Source organism: Gorilla gorilla, chromosome 11 (assembly GCF_029281585.2).
Source record: "Gorilla gorilla gorilla isolate KB3781 chromosome 11, NHGRI_mGorGor1-v2.1_pri, whole genome shotgun sequence".
NCBI lineage: Eukaryota > Metazoa > Chordata > Mammalia > Primates > Hominidae > Gorilla > Gorilla gorilla.
In genome coordinates, this window is record NC_073235.2 from 77,534,403 (window position 1) to 77,560,373 (window position 25,971).

Genomic DNA, 25,971 nt, shown 5'->3' on the forward strand with positions numbered 1-25,971 from the left:
TGGAGAAAAGACAGTCTCTTCAACAAACGGTGCTGGGAGAAATGGATATCCATATGCAGAAGTATGAAACTACACCCCTCTCTCATCATATAAAAAAATCAAATAAAAATGAATTAAAGACTGAAATCTAAGATCTCTTAACTATGAAACTACTACAAAAAAAATTGGGGAAATTCTCTAGGACATTGGTCTGGGCAAAAATTTATTGAGTAACATCCCACAAGCACAGGCAACCAATGAAAAAATGGACAAATGGAATCACATTGACTTAAAAAGCTTGCACAGCAAAAAACAAAAACAAAAAACCCAAAAAACAAAAAGCAAACAAAAAAACAATCAACAAAGTGAAGAGACAACCCACAGAATGGGAGAAAATATTTGCAAACTACCTGTCTGAATGAGATTTATAACCAGAATATATAAAAAGCTCAACTAGATCTACAGGAAAAAAATCTAAAAATCTGATTTTAAAATGGGCCAAAGATTCGAATAGACATTTCTCAAAAGAAGACATACGAATGGCAAACAGGCATATATGAAAAGGTGTTCAACATCACTATCAACAGAGAAATGCAAATCAAAACAATGAGATATCCTCTCACCCCAGGCAAAATGGCTTTTATCCAAAAGACTGCAGTAACAAATGCTGGCAAGGACATAGAGAAAAGGGAATCCTCATACAATGTTGGTGGGAGTGTAAAAGTATAGCCACTGTGGAGAACAGTTTGGAGGTTCCTCAAAAACCTAAAAATAAAGCTACCATATGATCCAGTAATCTCACTGCTAGGTGTATACCTAAAAGAAAGGAAGTCAGTATATTGAAGAGCTATCTGCACTCCCATGTTTGTTGCAGTTCTGTTCGCAATAGCCAAAATTTAGAAGCAACCAATGTGTCCATCAACAGATCAATGGAAAAAGAAAATGTGGTAACTACATAATGGAGTCATAAAAAAGAATGAGATCTTGCTATTTCCAACAACATGGATGGAACTGGGGGTCATTATGCTAAGTGAAATAAGCCAGGCACAGAAAGATATATATCACATCCCCTCACTTTGTGGGTTCTAAAAATAAAAACAATTTAACTTATGGGGCAGAGAACAGAAGAATGGTTACCAGAGGCTGGGAAGGGCAGTGGGAGGGTGAGTAGGAAGTGGGGATGGTTAACGGGTACAAAAAAATATAACGAATGAAGACCCAGTATTTGATAATACAACAGGGCGACGATAGTCAATACTTTAATTGTACATTTAAAAATAACTGAAATAATTGATTTGACACACAAAAGATAAATACTTGAGGGGATGAACATCCCATTTTTACATGATGTGATTATGCATTGCATGCCTGTATCAAACATCTCATGTGCCCCATAAATATATATGCCTACTATAAGTGCATACAAAATGGAAAATTTATAAAAATTTGCCTAATTTTTGGGTCAGCCTATGAAAAATAGCATCTCTTCTTAATTTACATGCTTTTAAAAATTATTAAGGAAAAATAACTTTAAAAGAAGCTGTTTTGGGGGAATATTCTGTTTTTTTTCTATTAATACTTTCCTAGAAAGCAAAATACACTGCAAAATGACTAAAGTAAGCCAATTCCTGACATAACTGCCATAGTTAAAATTTGAGATTCAGAGTAAGAAATACTTTCCCAAATAACTGAGATAAAGCCTGATAACACCAATACAATTGTTTTGTTCAAAAAATTATGTCTCAAGAAATGATGTCTCACATGTAAAATCTAATGCAACACAGAGACAAGGGAAGGCACTGTGACCATGACAAGGGTGTACTAGCAACACTAATGAAAATGAGGTATCTTCTCTTCTTGGAAAGCCACTGGAAGAACTTGCACGTACATTTGAAGAAAAATGATGCAAGCCACTTGCCCATTAACAGAGCCCTTCTGGTTTGATTGCTGTGACATATTTGATATTTTTACAATTAACCTTTGATTTGGACTACAATAGAAAACTATGCATGCTTTTTCTTCCATTGTAGGTTCCAATGCCACATGGCCTTTGCTATTTCAGATTAAGTCTTTTAATTTTGGAAACATTTTTACTGATGGCACCTATTCTACGGCAATGTATGTAACTTGCAACTCATCATTTATATTTAAATGGTAGAACCATTTATTTCTTCAGAAAGGACTTTAGAAATATTCTAAACTTTGAGATTTTTTTTTCCACACAGAAGGATGCTAGCTGTCTAGGATCTTAGTACCAAACTATTAACTCTATGAACACCCACATTTCAATATATAGTTACTGATAATCTGGAAAGACTTGCTGTTGTTTTAAGCCATGTGAGAGAATTACAGGAAAAGTTCATTTGTATTAAGTTTTCAGAAATGATTTTTTGTAACTACACTGGACAGAAATAAAATGGCATAACTTTGCTTCAAAAGTAACTATTCTGTGGCCAATCTAGAAATGTCAGATTTAAAAACTAGTTCTTCTAAATATCTATTTAGAACTAATTGCTTTGATAATGTGTTCTCTAGGTATTTTGGGTGTGTGTGTTTGTTCATGTCTATCTAAGATGAGGGCCTTGGAATAAATAGGATTCTCTCATGATAATCTCAAATATGGTCATCCATCATATCCTATAGTCTCATAAATGTAGAATTAGCAAAACTACATTTAACAGTAAGCACACACCATAGACGAGATTATCTTTCCTGTCCTCTGAAGTCAAGACTAACATGAGTTTGACCTTTTGTTAACCTGTTTGATCATTTGTTAACCTGTTATAGAAATACATCAGCTTGCCTTCATGAAACTTTTTATCTATATCACATAATCTACCTTAAGCACATTGGTAGAATGTTTGTTAAAAAATAGCCATGCATCTCCTCAGATTGGTCATATCTAACAGATATGACTAAAACGGTCACTCCACACACTCTCCAGCAAAACTGGTGTAAGTCTGCTTCTTCACTTAGCATGTACCACTTCTAATATAACACATAATCGACTTGTTGATTGCATTTCCCAACATCCTCCCACCATCTTTAGAATGTGGCCTCCACAAAGGCAGAGATTTTTGCTTTTGGCCATCGTGTTACTTCAAGTGCTTAGAGCAACCTCTGGCACCTAGTAGCACTCAAATGTTCACTGACAAAACAATGTGGCAGATGAGGTCAGAGACACAATGGGATGGGATATGGAATAAATCATCTCTGGGCTTTGTGGGCCATCTTCAAGTTCTGAGTGAAACAGGGGAGCCACTCCAGGATTCTAGGCAGAGCAGTGCTGTAACCTGACAAAAGTTTTAAAAGCATCGCTCTGGCTGCTGTATTGAGGATGGGCTGTGGTGGGCAGGGGTGAAAGTGAAAAGACATTTATGAAGCAAGTACAGTAATTGGATGAGGAATCATAAAGGCACAGATTAGGATGAAAGTGGTATAAATGGTGATATGTGGTTGAATTCTGGATTGTTTTGAGGGGAAAGCAAATAGTATTTCTTGACGGACTGGATGTGGGCTGAGAGAAAGAAAATCAAGGGTGACAACAAGGTTGTTCTAGCTTAAGCAACTTGAAGAATTGTATTGTCATCAATTGACTTGTGAAAGTTTGTGGGAGAAATGTTTGAGGGTAGGGTGAGCTGTTTAGCAGTTCAGTGTTGGACATGTTATGTTTCAGATGTTTTGTCAGGCCATCACCAAGGGATGCCAAAGGCAGGTGGATCTGTGACTAAAGTTCACGGGTGTGGGGAATTACATATGAATTATATAATTATATAATTCATTATATATAAATGGGATGCGAAGTGAGTGCAGAGAGGAATAAGGCCCAAGTACCCTGCAGTTAAAAGGAATGAATGAATTTTATCACAGAACTAGAAAGAATCTCAGGTTCTTCTCAGTTAATAAATGTCCTGAAGTAAAAAAAAAAAATCATTATCTGGTGATGTTACTTCATGAAGGAAAGGTAAGAGAACAAGCAAATTATGAACATAATTTAAAGATAGAATTTATTCTCTGATGGTTTACTCATGCAAACTGCACATAAAAGAAAATAGTACAGTTTGTGTAACATTGCAAATATAAGGACTGAAAATGCTAGGTACAGAAGTAGTATGACATCCTGAAAGTCAAAATGGAATTTGTGTTTATACAACTAATAATGATTTTTATTTGCTCAGTACAGATTGATTTACAATGAAAGTTTTGCTAACGTTGGTAAGCTTGTTAACCGTTTACATGACTTCTTACATCTATGTAGTTTTATTTTACAGTTGCAAGAATTCTGTTACCAAAGAACCTTAACTTGCATAAGTAATAAGATGAAAGAAAAATGTACTGAAGGACTTAGAGTCAAAAATTGAGGCTTTTCCTAACCCATTCAAACTACAATAAAAAATAGCCTTCTTGCAGAATTCATATTTTGTGCCTTTGAGATAACTCCTTAGAATAATGATATCAAAATCATGATTTGAAAAACTGATTACTTTAAAATAATGAAATTAGTTAAAAATTAAAAATTTAAGAAAAATTATCAAATAAAAATGCTCTCATTTTAAAAAGCAAAACAATAAAATTCCCATTATCTTCATACTTAAAGTCCCGAAATGTCATTTATATAATTTGAATGTTTCCCAGTTTGGAACTTAGGCAGGAGGGATATTTCCTTGAATTATCAAGGATACTCCATACAGACTTTTAAAATGTCAGTCTCATTAGGAGATGGCACTGAGACTTTAGCAAATAGTGTAGTGTGGATGCAGGACAAACTACACAACTTATTATAAATGCATTACAGATATTTACATAGTGGAATCCTGCTTGAATGCCAGAAGTTGCTACTGGGTAGGACTCATAACTATTTTACAAAGTTTTCTTACGCACATCTACTACTTTTAAAATTTTATGTTTAACAATTTATTCTATTTTAAAATATGTACTGTATTTTGAACATAACTGCAGAATAAAAATAGATAATGGCACATTAGAAAACTAAGTATCCCACAGATGATTGGATAATGAGAAAAAGGTACCTACAATCATCTCATCAGAAACAAGCTACATCATGGAATGTTAGTTATCCAAGCCTGCACAATAATGACATTTTAAACTGCAATCATCTATTGGCCAGCATCACACTGAAGGCATCGTTAAACATTCAAGCAAAGATTGCTGGCATAAACTATTGAAAGACACACACACGCGCACACACACACAGACACACACACACTCTCTCTCATTCATGCACACTTCCCACATTATAATTACATTGTTCTAAAGATAGATACTGATTTTTTTTCCACGAGAAACATTATCAAAATTTGCTACTAAAAGATGACAGTGCTTTCACAAGAATAAGTACAAGTTAGCTCGCAAGTACAAGACAATGGGGGTAAACAGTCTTAAATTTTCTAAGTAGTAATTTTAGGCTTTTCTGGCAACCATACCATACTTAATTATGCATAAACTTTGCAGTTTGTAACCTGAAATCTGTAAAAACAACAACAAAAAAACCAAAAACAAGAGCTAATTTCAAAAATTATTAGATATTTGATAACCCTGTATCGTACATTATATAATTTCATATTTTTAGCCTCAAAACATAGGTGTAAAATATTGAATTTAAGACTTGAAAAATAAAATCATTTTTGAAATGCTGAAAATTCTAAAACTTGTTTACTTAAAATCCTAAATAAAAAAGGAAAATGATTATAAATGACCTTGATTTAACTTAACTATGTGCATAAAAGCACTGTATGTCTTTACCATGTTTTCACTCACTTAAAAAAAAGTGTTCAATGTTTTTCCTTTTGCATAATGTGCAAAATAAAAGGCAAAAAAGATTAAAAGCAAATTTCTATCTTTCTCTTGCCTAGTGCTTTTATGACTCCGTTAACATTACAAAGTCAACAGGGACTATGCAAAACTTTGGTATAAATGATAATACTACTACCGTCACAGTTGAGGGTTAAGGGGTGGTCAAAAGAAATGGAAGTGGGAAGAAAGATTCAGTAACACCCCCATTTATTAAAACACCAGCAAATTAAAAGTGAAATAAATCACAATGAATTATAATACAATTTACACATTGAGCACAGAAAAATTAATAAATCTAATAATATTTATAAAAAAAGCAAAATCAGTCTTTTTCCAGAGACTAAAAACTGTTTTTCAGTCTGATCAACTGCTGCTACACCAACTTTAGAGCCAAATTTAATTTCAAGTAAAAAAAAAAAATTTACAACCACAGATTTCGCATAAGTGGAAACTGGTCTTTCCTTGATTTCCCTTTGAAGTCACTAATGAGTATCTAAAACTGTTGTACTGCAGGTTTTTAATCAACTTCCTGAGGGCTGTGACTGGGAGGAAGGAGCCATAACGATCTGTGAAAGAGCAGGCTCTGTACTCTGGTCCGCCATCTGGGTGAGGACTGAAGTGGCTACAGCTTCTGCCTTGGAGGTTGAACTGACTCCATTGGATGTGCTGACCGAACTATGCTGTATAGCTTCTGTATGTGGACTACTCGGCACTGAAATGTCTTCTGAACTATCATCTTTATCAGCAGCTGGGTGGAAAAAAGAAAAATTATTCATTTTCCTAAAATCGGTAAGAATGCACCAGTATGCTGAGGCAATACACAGAGTAAAAAGTTAGACAGTATCTTACAAAACTGATTAGACAAGTTGGTATTACAGGAATTGATATAGGTCATGAAGTAGGCAATTTTACCTGCAATAGGTCAAAAGAAGGCACAACCATGCATATGGAAACATCTGGGTGCCCACTGCCTTATGGAATAGAGCTGAAGAAATATTTGCTAAATAGTGTTAAAGAAAGAAAATGAGGTAGAGTTTGGAAGATAGTCTCTTACAGATACAATCAAACATTAAGTATCACATTTAACAAACTCAGTCTGGTTGGCCTACATGTCATTCTTATTACAAGATAAAAATGTATAACCACATGCACAAACAAAATGAATTCTTACATACAAATTATATCTTCAAATTATTCCCTCTGCATTCTCCAGAACTGTATTTATTCTGACTGATTTTCCATCTATTGCAGCCATGGATGATTGTAACACCTGATTCTAATGATGCATACATAGGAGAACAAGCAGTATTTAGAATCTAAATGCCACCAGCTGTTACAGTTGCATGAATAAATTGGGATTCAAGTAAAAATCCATATAAAACTCTAAACATTGCAACTGAAAAGATATTAAGGAAAGGGCATTCTAAATATTTACGAAAATAAATCTGCAAATATTTAGACCTGAACAAGTCTCTTACATCCTTATTTTAATAGAACAGAATCCAGTAATTTGATTTAGTAAAAATTTGATATAGATAACACACAAATATTTATAGTATATGTAAGTTATGAGGAACAATGATAACATGAACACCTGGGAACCGAGCCGCCAACCTAAGAGAGAACATTGCCATGAACACTTCTGCTTCCTGGAGGTTCCTGTCCTCACCAAAGGTAATCACCACTCTGACATTTCTTTAACCATTCTCTTGTTTTTTCTCTGCAGTTTTACCACATAGGTATGTATCCCTAAACAATATAGTTCAGCTTTGTTTATTTTGAAACATTTTAAAAACAGTATCACACTGGATGTATTCTTTTGCACCTTGCTTTTTTCACTTGGCATTAAAACTTTTTTTATTCAGTGTTTAGGAGTGACAGTAAATAGGCTTCTAAAATCAAATCTAAGAATGTGTATTGGCCTGCTTACTAATGGCCAGATGCCCATTCTGAAAGTCAATTAGTGAAAAAAACTGTGGACATCTTATGAAGCAGGACTTAGCCTATGATTTGCAATGTAGAAGATGGAGAGGGGGATACCTGGTAGTGTCAACTTTAGCTAAAATAAAACTATTAATTTTGTGCATTTTCTGAAATACAGTTTTTACAGAATTTTTCAACATCTGCCTCAAATCCATGCATTTTTGAAAAGCAGGTTTTAAAATACACTAATGAGATGGAACCCCATCTTCTCTATAACATGCTATAAATCAAAACCATACCCCTAGATACTTGACCTCAAGGTACAATAAAACAACACCACCACCACCACCAACCACCAGAAGTAGTAATCCTTTTAAAATTATATAAAACAGAATGAATACTTAAAAAAAATTATAGATTCAGATGGTACATATGCAGGTGTGTTACATGGGTATACTGTGCAATCCTGGGGTTTGGGCTTCTATTGAACCTATCACCAAAATAGTGAACATAGCACCCAACAGGTAGTTTCTCAACTAGTGCCCCTCTCCTTCACCCCCCTACTTTTCTGATCAAGCAGTAATGAATGTTATAAAATATTTATAATTCAGTTATTAAAATAGCCAATATAATCATTACATAATCATTACATGTATAAAGAAAACAAAATACTGGCAATGACAGTTTAACTGGAGGGAATACTACAAAGCTCAATTTGTTTGTTTCACCACTATTCTTTTTTTTTTTTTAAGTATTTATATGTGATTTTTAAAATTTTTTTTATTTTTGTCACTTTTTTAAAATTATACTTTAAGCTTTAGGGTACATGTGCACAACGTGCAGGTTAGTTACATACGTATACATGTGCCATGTTGGTGTGCTGCACCCATTAACTCGTCATCCAACATTAGGTATATCTCCCAATGCTATCCCTCCCCCCTCCCCCCACCCCACAACAGGCCCCAGTGTGTGATGTTCCCCTTCCTATGTCCATGTGTTCTCATTGTTCAATTCCCACCTATGAGTGAGAACATGCAGTGTTTGGTTTTTTGTCCTTGCAATAGTTTGCTGAGAATGATGGTTTCCAGCTTCATCCATGTCCCTACAAAGGACATGAACTCATCATTTTTTATGGCTGCATAGTATTCCATGATGTATATGTGCCACATTTTCTTAATCCAGTCTATCATTGTTGGACATTTGGGTTGGTTCCAAGTGTTTGCTATTGTGAATAGTGCTGCAATAAACATACATTTGCATGTGCCTTTATAGCAGCATGATTTATAATCCTTTGGGTATATACCCAGTAATGGGATGGCTGGGTCAAATCGTATTTCTAGTTCAAGATCCCTGAGGAATCGCCACAGACTTCCACAATGGTTGAACTAGTTTACAGTCCCACCAACAGTGTAAAAGTGTTCCTATTTCTCCACATCCTCTTCAGCACCTGTTGTTTCCTGACTTCTTAATGATCACCATTCTAACTTCACCACTATTCTTTAAAAGAACAACAGGCTGACGTTTCCCTGAATGTTGAGTTCAAGGGACACACCAGCTTTTAAAAATAAAGAGGCTGATCTGTGATGAGTGGTATAAGGAAACGTAAATACATACTGGAGGCAACAACTTAAAATGAAACAGTAAATTATAAGGGATGAATGCTTACCTACAGACTTTCAGAATTAGGTAAAGCAAATCTTTAAGCAGTACAAAGAATCAGGTACTCACAATTATGTAATTATAAACCTTACATACACATCAAATACCTTTACAATGTGATATATTTGCACCTATGTCCAGTTCTAGGTGAGGGGAGAAAATGACTGGTGTAATCACAAGCACTAGAGAGATACAGAAAACCATGCTGTACTCAAAGAGCCACTTCCAGCTCTACCTAAGCTAAAAGAAACCAGCTGTTTGGCAATTCAGTAATCTTGAAAGTTCTCTACCTATGTCCACAAGTTTCTTTTCCTTATTTGAGATAGGGTCTCCCTGTCGCCCAGGATGGAGTGCTATGGCACGATCACAGCTCACTGCAGCCTTGAACTCTTGGGCTCAAGTGATCCTCTTGCCTCAGCTTCCCAAGTAGCTGGGACTATAGGTGTGTGCCAAAATGCCTGGCTTTTTTAAACTTTATTTTTTGTAGAGATGGGGTCCCGCTATTTCACCCAGACTGGTCTTGAACTCATGGGTTCAAACAATCTTCCCGCCTTGGCCTCCCAAAGTGTTGGGCTTACAAGGGATGAGCCACAGTGCCTGGCCTATACATATTTTCAGTAATAAAAGTATTTGTGGTTGATTAGTCCCCAAGAAGCTTTTCTTCCCATTTATAATTATAGAGACAATTATAATACAACTTTAATTATGCCCAGATCTAAAGAATGTGAATTCATGGCAATAAGATCACTTTTGTGCTTTATTTTTCATGGAACCCAAATATTTAAAATGTACTCTTATTATTTTCATTCAGGTTTTATATTACTTAACTATTGGGGTGACTAACTGTCATGGTTTTCCCACGACTGACGGGTCTTCTTAGGAAGTAGGACTTTCAGTGCTAAAACTGGGCGGGACAGACCCTATGGCTGTGACTTAGTATTTCCACCTTTACTTGAAAGATTTTGTAACATTCCTTAATTTCTACTAAATCTTAGTTTTGATTCCCAAATGTTTTTAAAGATTTAGCTAGTATTACAACTCACCACTGTTAGCAAGAGCTGTGTGCTACAACATAATGAAGAGTGTAAATTTTTCAAAGGTATTCACTTAGTCAATCTCTGTATCTATTTTTACTACTACACAACAGAGAAGTCAGACTTATTTCAAAGATTTCAAACTTGAAAATATAAATTACCTGAAAATTTCTACAAAATCCAATTATCTCCCAAGATCTGAAGAGAATTAATTTTATGGTAGAACTATATTTCAGTTAATTTGATTATCTACATGACTAGACAGGAATAAAGATAGGATTATTTCCAAACAACAAAAATATCCTATTCATTTCTTCTATTCTCATAACTTAGTACTCTATGTACTAAAAATGTATTAATCTAGATTTTCAGTCATTTAAGTATACAGTATATAAACCCACGCATCTATACACTTAAGATATCTTGTAAATCGATTGTCAAATGAATAACTGGTTTGCATCTGCTGAGCATACATTGCCTGGATAATAGAGTCAAAACTGTTGGGATTATCTAATAAATTATCAAAGATTTAAAAATTACAGGTAATTTTGAATTGGATACAATTTAAGAGAACAGTTAATTTCCTTTTAATTTTATAAAACAATTTATTTCCTTTTAAACTATCAAAATCCAAGAGAGATTTCTTGTTAAGAAAATCACGTATGCATAAATGCTGAACTAGTAGCTTCTATAGGAAATTATGTTGTTAAGTCAGATGGGAACCATAATGGCCTCATCCCTGAAGCAATCATTGTTAATATAAATCCCAAACATATTTCTATATGGTTCCAATTTACTCCAATGTGTTTCACCATCCTGTCAAAATTACTAGATATCAAATAACCAAGATTTATATGCTCAAAACTGACAAAAATCAGCGTTCTAAATATATATGGCAATTGAGAGTTGCTAAATCTACGGAATCTTTTAAATTAAAAAATATTGCCCATTCTGATGAAACTGCTTACAATGACTACAAGTAAAGATGGTGGCCATTAAGTTTTATCGTGAGCACCTGAGGAACTGTTTGCATCCAATACAAAATGTTTCTTTCTTTTGAATTACTGACACTGGCAAATTAAAATGAAGTGGATACATATGGTTGAAACAATCTTCACATTTACAAATATCCTGAAATATCACTAAATCATAAAGACTAAAATTGTGGGTTATATATTATAAATGTTGCCTAATGCATTCCCAACTCTGTTGTTTGTTACAAATTTGTATACTATGGACAAAATTGGCCATTTATTCAAGAGTAACAGCTGGTTCCAACACTGTGGATCTTATCAAAAAAGAAGGACATTACAAAAAGGAAAAGGTAAAATTAACCTCTAAAATGCTGAAAACAAAAGAATCTCATTCTTTGGGAAAACATTTAGCAGGAAACTTACAAGCAGATAATTTAACTACTGTTCCCGTTTTAACATTTTTATAACTAACTAGATATCTCAATATAAAGGTTTACAACAATAAAAACATTACACAATGCTGACATTATCTAAGAAAGAACAATAGGATCTGATACCTTAAAGGGATATCATATATTGTTAAAGGCAGTCAGCTGATTTTAAAAAGAAAAATATCATCATTAATGAATGGAGGCTGGGAAAAAAGTAGTGTTTCACCCTGTCAATCTAAGACAAAGTGTTATCCTGAGAAGATGAACAAAATATCATCAAGTACTTACAGTATATTTTAAATTATTAGCTAATCCATTTTGTTGATCTACAGTAATGCTTAGGAAAAAAACTAGAAACAGGAAAACTCAAACTCTCTAGATTCTAAAAAAGTATACCTCTCTAATGCATTCTATAATAACCTTACAGAAATTCTGATATTTAATCTTAAATATTAGAAGCGCAGTCTCCATTTTTAAAGTAGCAGCTCAGTTCACTCTGACGGTATTTCACTGACGTAGCCTAAGGCTATAGGTAATGGAACATTACTCACTATGATAGCCAGATTTCTTCTGCATGGCGGTTACAGGGCAATCTTTATGAGCCAGAAGAAGCTGTTTCAGCTGTGCCACTTCATTTCTCAGCAGGGTGACTTCACTCTGGAGAAGAAACAACTTATGTACCTTACCACAGACTAAACATATTTTTTACTATTGAAAACAAGCAAGGATTAAAGCATAAAATTGGACATCACTGGCAGAACATTAAAAACAAAGAAAATATGCTGATTAAATATGTCTAATCAGCACAGGGCAGCTTTTATATTTTAGCATTTATTAAAAAGCTGTAACTTGAATAAAAATTTAAGATAATGCCACAACTGGATAGCATATTTCAAAATTGTTTCCATTTCCCTGGGACTTCTTATATATTATAGGTGACCTGTTGAAAGTATTTTTATTTTATATATGTTGCATGCTCTTCTGATTATTTAAAAAGAAACATCAAGGGAGTCAGGATGAATTTTCACTGATTCCATTCACTTAAAAATGAAAAAAATCATCCTAGAAATTCAAATAAGCAAGTTTCCAGTTTCCTAGAAACCAAGAAAAGCTCCACAGGGGAAACCAAAATAACCAAAGAATCATGGATACCTAAAATTCACTGCAAGGCACTCTTGCTGGACACTGAAACCAATGAAACTAGATATAACATTTAAATGGCTTAGTTGCCTTTGACCCAGGCAATTTGTACACATCTAAATTTAAATCTGCTAAGTCAATGGAGATTTATCCTAATCTTCAGAATGAGTACTTCAGCCATTGTTTGGGATACATTAATCTGGTAAAAAGTTCCAAATTGAGCAAGTCCGACTAATTCCTTTGAGTTACCCCGAATATTAAAAACACGTAAGTCAGTGATCATTACCAATACTCAAGAGTTAGAAATAATATGAATTTAATAAACTGGTAACATAAAAAATTCTTAACTTACAAATACTTCTACTTACTTGGACTCACACAGTAACTATAACCATTCAGATTTCATCCATGAACCAAAAAGTAAATTAGAAAATATAGCAAACAGGTGTATATAAAAGCTCAGGCATGACATTTTCTACCTTGTTTCTTAACCAGAAAGCTGAATGTAAAATAATTTAGCAGGCTGACACGGTGGCTCACGCCTGTGATCCCAGCACTTTGGGAGGCCGAGGCAGTTGTATCACTTGAGGTCAGGAGTTCAAGACCAGCCTGGCCAACATGGTGAAACGCTGTCTCTACAAAAAATACAAAAATTAGTTGGGCGTGGTGGAGGGTACCTCTAATCCCAGCTACTCACTACTCGGGAGGCTGAGGCAGGAGAACTGCTTGAACCCAGGAAGCAGAGGCTGCAGTGAGGTGAGATTGTGCCACTGTACTCCAGCCTTGGTGACAGAGTGAGACTCCGTCTCAAAAAAAATAAATGAAATAAATTAGCAGACTTGGGCCTCCTTAAGTGATAAGTGACAAAAACATAAAAATTAAATAATAAAAGTTAAGCAATCTAAAGGCAAGTCTATTGGGTCAAACAGTTCCTCACACCCCAATAACAATGAACTACATCACTGTATTTAAGTACAGAACAAAAACTGATGCTCATAATAACTCTAAACCGTTAATTAAAAGATTAAATTATTTAGAATACTGTATTTGAGGCAAGAATGGGTAGATAGTAATCAAAGTACAAAAGGTAAAATTTAAAACAGTTTGGCTTGAAAAGATAAGCTGTCATTTAGGAAACACCTTCTCCAACTGGTGTCAATACTGCTAATTATAGTTCAGTATTAATGACACTATTGATGAAACCATGTTATGAATAATCCAATGTATATTACCCATCCTGTCAGTTTGATTTTGAGACTGATGTCCACAAGTTTCTCTCATTAAATCCTGTAACAGGAAATGGGCTGGATATTTATTTTTAGTCAAGAATATACAATCTTTTACAATCTGGTGATGGTGAACATAATGATTTTCAACTCTCACTGCTCTTCCAATATACTCTATCCTTTAACACCAAACACTAGTGATGCTTCAAGCCTCTCATACCCTTGCTACCTTCACATTAGTTTGAACCATATGAAATAACCAGTATTTGTCTTGACTTACAAAAGTTTGAAATTGCTAGCTAAATACATACTGTTGTCTTTATCCCCTCTTCTTTGTCTTGCTAAATATTTTATTTAAGTGTCAACTCAGAACAGTTTAGAATGCATAGGAAAGCATTTCACAATTGCTTCAAAGAGAATAAAATACCTAGGAATCCAACTTACAAGGGATGGGAAGGACCTCTTCAAGGAGAACTACAAACCACTGCTCAAGGAAATAAAAGAGGATGCAAACAAATGGAAGAACATTCCATGCTCATGGGTAGGAAGAATCAATATTGTGAAAATGGCCATACTGCCCAAGGTAATTTACAGATTCAATGCCATCCCCATAAAGCTACCAATGACTTTCTTCACAGAATTGGAAAAAACTACTTTAAAGTTCATATGGAACCAAAAAAGAGCCTGCATCGCCAAGTCAATCCTAAGCCAAAAGAACAAAGCTGGAGGCATCACGCTACCTGACTTCAAACTATACTACAAGGCTACAGTAACCAAAACAGCATGGTACTGGTACCAAAACAGAGATATAGATCAATGGAACAGAACAGAGCCCTCAGAAATAACGCCGCATATCTACAACTATCTGATCTTTGACAAACCTGAGAAAAACAAGCAATGGGGAAAGGATTCTCTATTTAATAAACGGTGCTGGGAAAACTGGCTAGCCATATGTAGAAAGCTGAAACTGGATCCCTTCCTTACTTATACAAAAATTAATTCAAGATGGATTAAAGACTTAAAGGTTAGACCTAAAACCATAAAAACCCTAGAAGAAAACCTAGGCATTACCATTCAGGACACAGGCATGGGCAAAGACTTCATGTCTAAAACACCAAAAGCAATGGCAACAAAAGCCAAAACTGACAAATGGGATCTAATTAAACTTAAGAGCTTCTGCACAGCAAAAGAAACTACCATCAGAGTGAACAGGCAACCTACAAAATGGAAGAAAATTTTCGCAACCTACTTATCTGACAAAGGGCTAATATCGAGAATCTACAATGAACTCAAAAAAATTTACAAGAAAAAAACAAAGAACCCCATCAAAAAGTGGGCAAAGGATATGAAAAGACACTTCTCAAAAGAAGACATTTATGCAGCCAAAAGACACATGAAAAAAATGCTCATCACTGGCCATCAGAGAAATGCAAATCAAAACCACAATGAGATACCATCTCACACCAGTTAGAATGGCAATCATTAAAAAGTCAGGAAACAACAGGTGCTGGAGAGGATGTGGAGAAATAGGAACACTTTTACACTGTTGGTGGGACTGTAAACTAGTTCAACCATTGTGGAAGTCAGTGTGGCGATTCCTCGGGGATCTAGAACTAGAAATACCAATTGACCCAGCCATCCCGTTACTGGGTATATACCCAAAGGACTATAAATCATGCTGCTATAAAGACACATGCACATGTATGTTTATTGCGGCACTATTCACAATAGCAAAGACTTGGAACCAACCCAAATGTCCAACGATGATAGACTGGATTAATCAAGAAAATGTGGCACATATACACCATGGAATATTATGCAGCCATAAAAAATGATGTGTTCATGTCCTTTGTAGGAGCATGGATGAAATTGGAAATCATCATTCTCCATAAACTATCACAAGGACAAAAAAACCAAACACCACATGTTCTCACTCATAGATGGGAATTGAACAATGAGAACACATGGACACAGGAAGGGGAACATCACACTCTGGGGACTGTTGTGGGGTGGGGGGAAGGGGGAGCGATAGCATTAGGAGATATACCTAATGCTAAATGACGAGTTAATGGGTACGGCACACCAGCATGGCACATGTATACATATGTAACTAACCGGCACATTGTGCACATGTACGCTAAAACTTAAAGTATAAAAAAAAAAAAAAAGTTAAAAAAAAAAAGAATGCATAGGAAAATAAGTTAGGTGCCTATTTCTGTGTTCCCACAGCCACATACTTTTGTGTGTATACATATAGATCTCTTCCATAGTACTTATCACACTGGATTGTAACTTTTGGTGTACTTGTTTGCTACCTCTACCAGACTGGGAATTTCTTGAAGGCAGAACGTATCTTTTCCTTGGTATCCCCAGAGCACAGCACATTGCCTGATATGGACTGAGTAGACAGACATATTTTAGAGAGGACCATGTAATTCTATGTCTAGGAGGTAAAAAATATCAAAGAAGGTGAAATGAAAAAGCTTAAATAATATGAATCTGGTCAGAGGGCCTAACTTCATCATTTATAGCAATAATCTCACCAATACAGCTACACTGTTAATTTTCTCAGTTATGTAAATTGGCATATTATGTAGTATCACCTCAATTATGGAACTCTAAAAATCACAAATGCCTTCTCTCTGAAACACTCTATACATTCATAATAAACCATATTATGTAACAAAATGTTATATGTGACAAAAGTACTGAAAGTGTTATGTGTTGGCTAGCTAATTGATATAAAATAAGTGATTTAAATATAGACTGGGTGTGGTGGCTCATGCCTGTAATCCCAGCACTTTGGGAGACTGAGGCGGGCAGATAACTTGCGGTCAGGAGTTTAAGACCAGCCTGGCCAACGTGGTGAAACCCTGTCTCTACTAAAAATATAAGAATTAGCTGGGTCTGGTGGCGCGTGCCTGTAATCCCAGCGACTTGGAAGGCTGAGGCAGGAGAACTGCTTGAATTCAAGAGGTGGAGGTTGCACCACTGCATTCCAGCCTGGGCTACAGAGTGAGACTCAGTCTCAAAAAAATAAAATAAATAAATAAATACATACACACACACACACACACACACACACAAATTCTCTCTTTAAATAGACAGGTCTGAAACTGATGAACAGGACATCAATTTCTACATTTCAAACTTAACTGTTGGTGGTATTCAGACTGTTGATCTAATTAGACTACCTGGTTTACTAACATATAGTTGTAACATGAAGATGCCAGTAGCTAGGAAAGGTTAATGAACATCAAGGACTGAAGAGGTACAGTACTTGACTCTTGTTACAATGTATATTTGTGCTAACTGAATTTTAATTGGCGTTAACTTGGGGAAACAATGGAAAAGGTCAAGAAAAAGAAATTAAAAATAAAAACTTTTGCATATTCTTTTATTTTTTAATTTCTGTTACTTTGTTTTAAAAACTCTGCACATTCTTATATATAAATTTGCATGTATCTAAAAGGTATAATATACAAGCATGCTGTAAATTATATTTATCCAAAATTCAAATAACCAGTTTTTTCCACTACACCTTTTAAATGGCAGAAATGGTTAAGAAATAAACCAACAAATTCAAGGTCTGCACAATACAAATTCAGTCCAATTTTTTACATTGTCCTGATCTAAAATGTTTTACAGTAACATTTTCCTAATGATGATTCTGAAGCTCAAAAGTGACTTTTGGATAACAGGTTACAAATTAAATATAACTTGTATTATTACTGTACTCTAATAGTCGATTTCATTAAAAGATGGTATCACCACTAGATTAAAAGCAGCAAATGAGACACAATTACTGGCCAGGAATTGGGACTGAGAGAAATACTGCAAAGCAAACATAGCTGGAGTGCAGTTTAGGCATGAGGGTGGGCCAAACCTTTAAGAAGTGGATTAGTTGAGCTGTACAGCCCTAGTAAGTATAAGCATATGCTAGTGGTCAAGACCAGGTCAAGAGGGGGTTGGAAATAGGATGCTCATGCAGGTAAAGGTTTTATAACTGAATTAGTTAGAAGAGACAAAAGCTGAGTGGTTCCTAAGTCATATATATATATATATATATATATATATATATATATGTATATATATATATATATATGTATATATATATATATATGTATATATATATATATATATATGTATATATATATATATATGTATATATACACATTTATTTATTTTAGTAGAGATGGGGTTTCACCATGTTGGCCACACTGGTCTTGAACTCGCAGCCTCAAGTGATCTACCTGCCTCAGCCTCCCAAAGTGCTGGAATTACAGGAGTGAGCCACTGCTCCTGGCCTCATTTATGATAAATATAGTAAATTCAACAAACTACTCCAAGCATTCAAGAATTTTAGTCTCATAAAGAAAATACTGTATTTCTAAAAATAAAGATAGGCATGATTTATTACTATTCAGACAAGATGGCTGCATAAGTCATGATTTTAATTCTGAAATCTTTCTATTAAGAAAGATCAGAAGACAGGTAGAGAGAGAGAAGGGGCTGCTACACAAATATAATGGGAAGACTCCTTAAGTTTCTATACACAGAGACCTCAGAATATAAAAACAGAGGTTACATACACACAAAAAACCAGTTTGCTTAAGCCAAAATAAATATCAAGGGGATGTTCAGCCACAAAAAGACTTAATATTAAATGAAAAAAAAATGTATACCTCTTACTATTTTGTGGATTATTTTAGACTAGATTTTAGTTGGATTCAGCCTCCAAAGTCCTTCTGGTTATACTATCTACTATTTGTGAGTTAGTATACTTGCAGGATATGTTAGTTATCTTCCTGGGTCATTCTGAAGATGAAGTAAAATAAGGGATATAAAAGCATTTTGAAAATGTAAAAGTCCCATTCAAATGTGAGAAATCATCACTTTGTCAAAGTAAAACATATTTGGAAAGATGGAACAGGTGCTAAAAGAAATTATTATTCTGGTCTAAAATCTAATGTAAATTATTTTGTCATTATCTCTACCACCGCTCCACTCTAATAATGTGGCTACTCAAAGGTTAATTACATAGCAGCAAACAAATTTTTCTTACATTGTCTATGTAATGTAAATCAGCCTGCTGAAATCATCACACGATAGCCAACTGACTAATCAATCGAAACTTTTATTGATATTTGGCCATGAATATCAGGTATTCCCTAAATTTATGATCTTTGACTTTCTACTTCAGCCATTACCCCCAAAAATAAAGAAACAGTATGAACAGTTTCTTATTTTGCGGAATTTCTCATTGCTATGAATTTTTAAAATGTTTAAGCCTCACAAAAGGCAGTTAAGTATCAAGTTTCCCTCCACACAGTTCCAAGGGTTATCGTGGAATGTAAAACCTTACATATGAAAACAAACTAGTTTTTTAAAAATTTATATTTTTAACAGAAAAAAAGACAAGAGTTCTCACTGGAGCTACAAAATATTTTGGAAACACTTTGCAAAATGAATGGGAATGACTCCTTTCCTATTCTCACACTTTAATTACTTGTTTCATGTCTGTCTCCTCTGCCACAAATTCTGTAAGTGCAAAGACAATGTCTTTTTCGCTGTTATCCATATCTAATAATATGCCTTGCACGTAATAGATGCATAATGACAGAATGAAAAATAACTAGCATTTGCACAGTGTAGTTACAACACTGTTCTGTACCTTATTTCAGTTGCTTTTCATAATAGTACTTATTCTATCAGTTTGACGGAGAAACAAAGGCTTAGGAAGATTCTTAGTAAAAGCTTCAAATATAAGTATTAGATCTCAAACTCAGAATAAAATGCATGAGATGATGGCAGCTACACTAATACCCCTTTCTTTCATCTAGAATATAGTTAAAAACTCAGTGGAAAAAAGTGGAAGATAGATCATAGAATTCAGAAATTAAATCAAAAAGGTATTATAATGTATCTTCCAATTATTGCTATTTTTTCCTATTTCAAGTGATAAATACTGAAATAAAATATTGTCTGGTACCAGAAATAAAAGATTTAATCTCATTTTCTATAAGTCAACGGACCAATAAAACCTTTTCCACATCATTAACTTATGAGTAAATAATTCTCTAGCTATAAAAGTGTGCTTTTATTAATTTATTGTGCTTCCACTCCACACACATTTTGCAGTATCTAAGTTATTAAGTCGGTGCAAACGGAATCACAGTTTTTGCCATTAAAAGTATGTTTTGCCATTACCTTTAATGGCAAAAGCTGCGATTCCGTTTGCACCAACCTAATATAACAGCCAAATCCACACAAAAATAATTATCAAGTTGTACCCACAGAGTAACTGTTAAGCAGCTACTGTTAGTAAAGGAATCTGCTTTTTGTTCATAAAGAAACATGCTACATTTATAAACTGAAAATTAACCCTCATAATGAGTATAACTGAAAGACAAAGCTATAAACAGGTAAAAACCATTTCAAGTAAAAGATAACAAAATTAACAAAATAGATATTACTTTAAAAATACAGTAATTGGCTGGGTGCAGTGGCTCATGCCTGTAATCCCAGCACTTTGGGAAGCTGAGGCAGGCAGATCACTTGAGGTCGGGAGTTCGAGACCAGCCTGACCAACGTGGAGAAACCCATCTCTACTAAAAATACAAAATTAGCCAGGTGTGGTGGCGCATGCCTGTAATCCCAGCTACTCAGGAGGCTGAGGCAGGAGAATTGCTTGAACCCGGGAGGTGGAGGTTGCAGTGAGCTGAGATTGCGCCATTGCACTCTAGCCTGGGGAATAAGAGCAAAACTCTGCCTCCAAAAAAAAAACAATAATTTATAACCAACAGTATTCAATTTTTGGTCTAGATTACCATAAATGTCTCTAATATAATTTGATGAAATTGCTCTTTTAGCAATGATTTGGGAAAACTAAAACATGATTAAATTTAGTGAATGCGGCAATAAGGTTGAATATATTTTAAGGCCTAATATGTATTTGGTAAAAATATGAACAATCATACCTCAACACTTGTTAAACCTTGTATTACATATAAAATATATAAGTAAACTATGGGTCATTACAGCCCACTACACTGATCAGCTAAGCCTACACGTCACATGAAGGATCATCAAGGAAATACAGAATTCATTAATGTTTTCACATAAAGTAGGGTTTAATTATTTCTCTGACATTCAGTTTTCTTTACAAGTCATTCTGTTCTTCACAGTTAACGGTTTTGCTGTTGGCAGACTGAAAGAAATTTTTCTCCCTGAATCTATTATAGGCATGTTAACTCTTCACATTCTGAAAGCTAAAATCTGTCACTTTTAAAAAACTTATTTTACTTGACAAATAAGTAGAAAACAACAAAAAGTCAAAATAATATATTGACTTGAAACAATAACAGAAAGTCATCATTGAAGTACCCTTTCTTCCCAAACCATCCATGCTCTCAATTCCCTCCTCACCATCGTTTGCCCCTTGGTACATGTCATTTCTAAAATGCTACCTATACTTACGGAGTCATTTCTATACCAGTTCCTATACCTATACATTTACCCATCTAACTGTAAACCCTTTTATTAATAAGAAAGCATTACGCTTTATTAAGCATAATAATAATGCTTAATTTAGATGTAACTGACCTTTTTTCATAATTTACCAAGGTGAGATTCATATAACATAAAGGTAATCAGTTTAAACTGGCATTTAGTGCATTCACAATGTTGTGCAACTACCACCCTCTGTCTAGTAACAAAATATTTCCATCGCTCCAAAGTAAAACCCTTACCCACTAAGCAGTTTCTCCTTATTCTCCCCCTCCCCCATTAATATGCCATCCCTCTCTATGGATTTATTTATTCTGGGTATTTCACATAAATGGAATGATACAACATCTGATGTTTGTTCTATATTCTTTCACTTAACATAATGTTTTGAGGTTCATCTACACTGGAGCATATACTTCATTCCTTTTTATGGCGGAATAATATTCCATTGTACATATAAACCACAACTTGTCTATCCATTCATCTTGGATGGACATTTGGGCTGTTTCCAACAACTTTCTTTTTGCCCATACAAATATATATATTATAGATATTTTCCCAGGTTAATATAAATAGATGGATATAATGCTTTTTCTTTTTTGGAGAAGTATTGTAAGTAAAATCCTTGATAATATATCATTTTGGCTCCTATTTTAAAATGCATTTCTAAATCTAAGATGATGCCATCATCACCCAGTTTTTAATGGTCAAAAATACTGGTTTTACTTCTTCTGTACATAATTTGAGGTATTAACTAAACTCAAGTTCAAATGTAGAGCTTAATTTAGTGATTTCCTAAATTTAGCTTTCATTTAATAGTCTCATGCTTCTAAAAATGATGTCAGCAAACTTCTACCTAATGATAAATCTTATCTTTATTTCTCCAATCAAAAAACTTCTACCCAAATTAGGAAGTATATACAAAGCACTGCTACAATAATGACATTTTAATCATAGACTGTGTGACAGAAAAAACATGAAATAAATGGAGTCAAGATTATACTTATTTTGAATACTTAATTTTCCATGGTTTTCTGCAATAATAAAGGGCTAATAGTGGTAACCAGTGCTGCAGTGTAACTAAGGAAACAGCAATATCTCATTAAAAGGTATTAAGATTGCTCTGAAATGGGTCAAAGCAGAAAACTTGCCCAGCTTAAAATCCCTGTAAATAATAACATATATGTATGTACTACTTCATAGTTTTCAGGTACTTTTACTTCTTAAATAAGGCATAATAAGCCAAATTACAAAGGAAAATAATGGTAAATTTGTCTTACTAGTTAAAATTTTCTGTACGAAGAAACCCTTGAATTGACTGATTTATGTAACAATACAGAGAAGTGGTATTACCACATCTATTCTACAGGTAAGACAACTGAAGACAACAGTGATTGTGTTTTATGTCATACAACTATAAAATAGCAGGTCATTCAGAAGATTTTGTTAGTTAAGAACAGAAAAAAAATACACATACCTAAATCACTTTGTTAATGTAATATTTGAAAATTTAAATAATAAATATTCTAACAGACTTGATATAAAATAGCCATTTTTGCAGCATAAATTAGTACCTACAGTCTGTACTATTAAAAAAAAAGAAAATTTAGAAATGTTTTCTAAAAGTTTCTGAAACATTCTGGATTAAAAATTTATCAGATGATGGGCTGGGCACAGTGGCTCACGCCTGTAATCTAGCAATTTGGGAGGCTGAGGAGGGTGGATCACCTGAGGTCAGGAGTTCGAGACCAGCCTGGCCAACATGGTGAAACCCCATCTCTACTAAAAATACAAAAATTAGCCGGGTGTGGTGGTGCGCACCTGTAATCCCAGCTACCTGGGAGGCTGAGGCAGGAGAATCACTGGCACCCGGGAGCTGGAGGTTGCAGTGAGCCGAGATTGCGCCACTGCACTTCAGCCCAGGTGATAGAGTGAGACTCCGTCTCAAAAACAAAAAAACAATTTATCAGATGATAAATGATAAAATGTATTTCTTAATAAACCCTAGAAGATAAGCACATATTTTAAGTCTATGTGATGTGGTAAGTTGTATTAAAATTTTCTTCTAAATCATTAAAATAAAATCGTTAAAAATAAGTTCTGAAAGACAATCTATTTGTTCTATCATGTCAATATTCAAAGCAAAATAAAGACTTAAAGATGTCTGCTTCACATTAAAAAAATTTAAATTATAAAACTTACATTTGGTTAAATGCTATGTCTGATGCTAAAAACTGTTTCCTAACCATTTAAACAGACAACTATATTGGTGATATCTTAAAGACAGATTTAAGAAGACAGCAGGTCTCTTACCATCAATTATGATTATACAGAAAGATTCATTTTTAACTGGGTATGGATAATTCAGAAGACTGAGCTAGACTAATAACAACTGCAATTCATTAACATCAATTTTCTAGTTGATACTTATCAGTTGGCAGTTTAAGATTATATAGGAGAATATTTACGTTAAAAAACACAACAAAAACAAAAGGAAGGAAGAAAAACAAAGGAAACAGATTCGGTGCTGCCTTAAAACTTTATACTCCATGAGGTTTTAAGAAATGTATCTGAGGCACATTGGCAGGGCAGTATGAAATGATCTGTACTGCCACTGGCCATATTGTACCTGGTCTGTGGATAATTAGAGTCCTTCAGTTTCCAAAGCTGTCAATCTGGCACCTTTCACGAGCAATATATTCACTTTAAATAAAACAAAACAGAACAAAATTTATAATTCAAAGAATTAAAGAATTTAAAAATAAAAACTGCTACTGAAGCAACTTACAGTTGTGCTATAAACAAAAAAAATAGACAAGAAAAGTGAAATAACAGTGATATTTTTAAATTTTAAAATTCTCTGCACTTTATATCACAACTTTATAAAGTTCAAACCGGACAGTTCAGCTACTTTTGTACGCAGGTAAACACATTTTAAATTTCTTCACTGTATCAGTGTTGAAAGTTTTATATTATTTCATCTCAGCATCCAAACAAACAGGTTTACAAAACTATGATTTACTATAGATTCCATACACATCCAATATCATGTCCTAAAATGTTTGGAGGCCCAACTAGGAAAAAAAAAATCTATGTTCACAATTATTAAAAAAGAAATAAAACAAAATTCACATATATGCACCATACCTGCAGCTGACCATTTAATGAACTCAAGTCTTCAGCTTTCTTCTCTAAAGACTGAACCCAGACTTTCCTTTTTTGTCGGCATCTTGAAGCTGCTGCTCTATTTCGCTCTAAAAACTTTCTCCTTTTTTCATCAGGATCTTCGTTAGCTGCTCTTCTCCGACGACCACTTGTACTTTGGGTCTGTGGAGTTGTGTGAGCTGGAGAAGCCTATTATAAACAGAGATGAAAGCCTGTTATATTTGTATCTAGTGAGTGAATTAACATAGGCAGTAAAGGGTGTCAAAGGGGGAGAGCAACTGTATTTTCTAAGTCTTGTTGAATACATCAGTATGTTGGGGCAATATGAAAATCACCCTGTGGTTTAACTTCCTTCTTGAATATACTTATGTTATGAGCTATGCTATAACACAATTCTCACTAATGCAATGTCACAGCAAATGTATTCTTTATGTATAATATTTTCATTTACATACAAATATGAAAAAATTTAAAATACAATACAAATGATATATAGAAATATTTTTCCAAGTATATTTTAACAGATTTTATTATATTATTAAATCCCTGGAAAACTGATTATAAATTTCTCAAAACATTTAATAACTTCCTATTTAAATTCATGATAGAAAACCATGATTTCTACGCTATTTTTAAATTAAATATCTCACATTAAATGTCAATTTTCTTAAAATTTGTTTCTCTAAAGTTATGGAGTGAAAATATATATATTCTTTGGTATATTCAGCTTTTCTTCAGTTTGTGAAATTTAGGGTCAGTCTTTTTCTAAGGGTCAAGTTCTTATATTTATTAATACTCATTTTTCTGGTAGGGAGAATCCCACAGGAGCCTTAATTTTCATTTTAATTGTTCCCTCTGCTCCCCAATGAATCAGCTTGGTTATCTCAGATTAGTAAGAGAAAGAAATCTTCAGTCACTAGTAATATTGTCTAGTGTATAAGACTATAAAACAATAGGTATCTTCAAGTCTTTCACAAACCCCAAAACTGTGCCACAGAACAAATGAATATGGGTGTCAAAAAATGAACTTTTGGCCAGGCGTGGTGGCTCATGCCTGTAATCCCAGCACTCTGGGAGGCCAAGGCGGGTGGATCACTTGAGGTCAGGAGTTCGAGAC

General features: G+C 34.2%; 1 protein-coding gene across 7 annotated transcripts in view; it reads right to left on the reverse strand.

The window, feature by feature from the left end:
- Window positions 1–3,960: 3,960 nt before the first annotated feature.
- The window catches only part of ATF2 (activating transcription factor 2), a 97,020-nt gene continuing 75,009 nt past the window's right edge, over window positions 3,961–25,971 (reverse strand). For 5 of the 7 annotated variants that reach the window (XM_063695006.1, XM_031008774.2, XM_055379204.2 and 2 more), the window contains 3 exons: window positions 24,837–25,043; window positions 12,366–12,471; window positions 3,961–6,541 (listed from right to left, as the gene is read on the reverse strand). In XM_063695006.1, coding sequence (XP_063551076.1) covers window positions 6,315–6,541; window positions 12,366–12,471; window positions 24,837–25,043 — 540 coding nt within the window. In that variant the 3' untranslated portion in view covers window positions 3,961–6,314. Of the gene's footprint in view, window positions 6,542–6,705; window positions 6,794–12,362; window positions 12,472–24,318; window positions 24,393–24,836; window positions 25,044–25,971 lie in introns of those variants that run through there. The other 2 variants (XM_055379207.2, XR_008677378.2) reach the window with 2 other exon arrangements.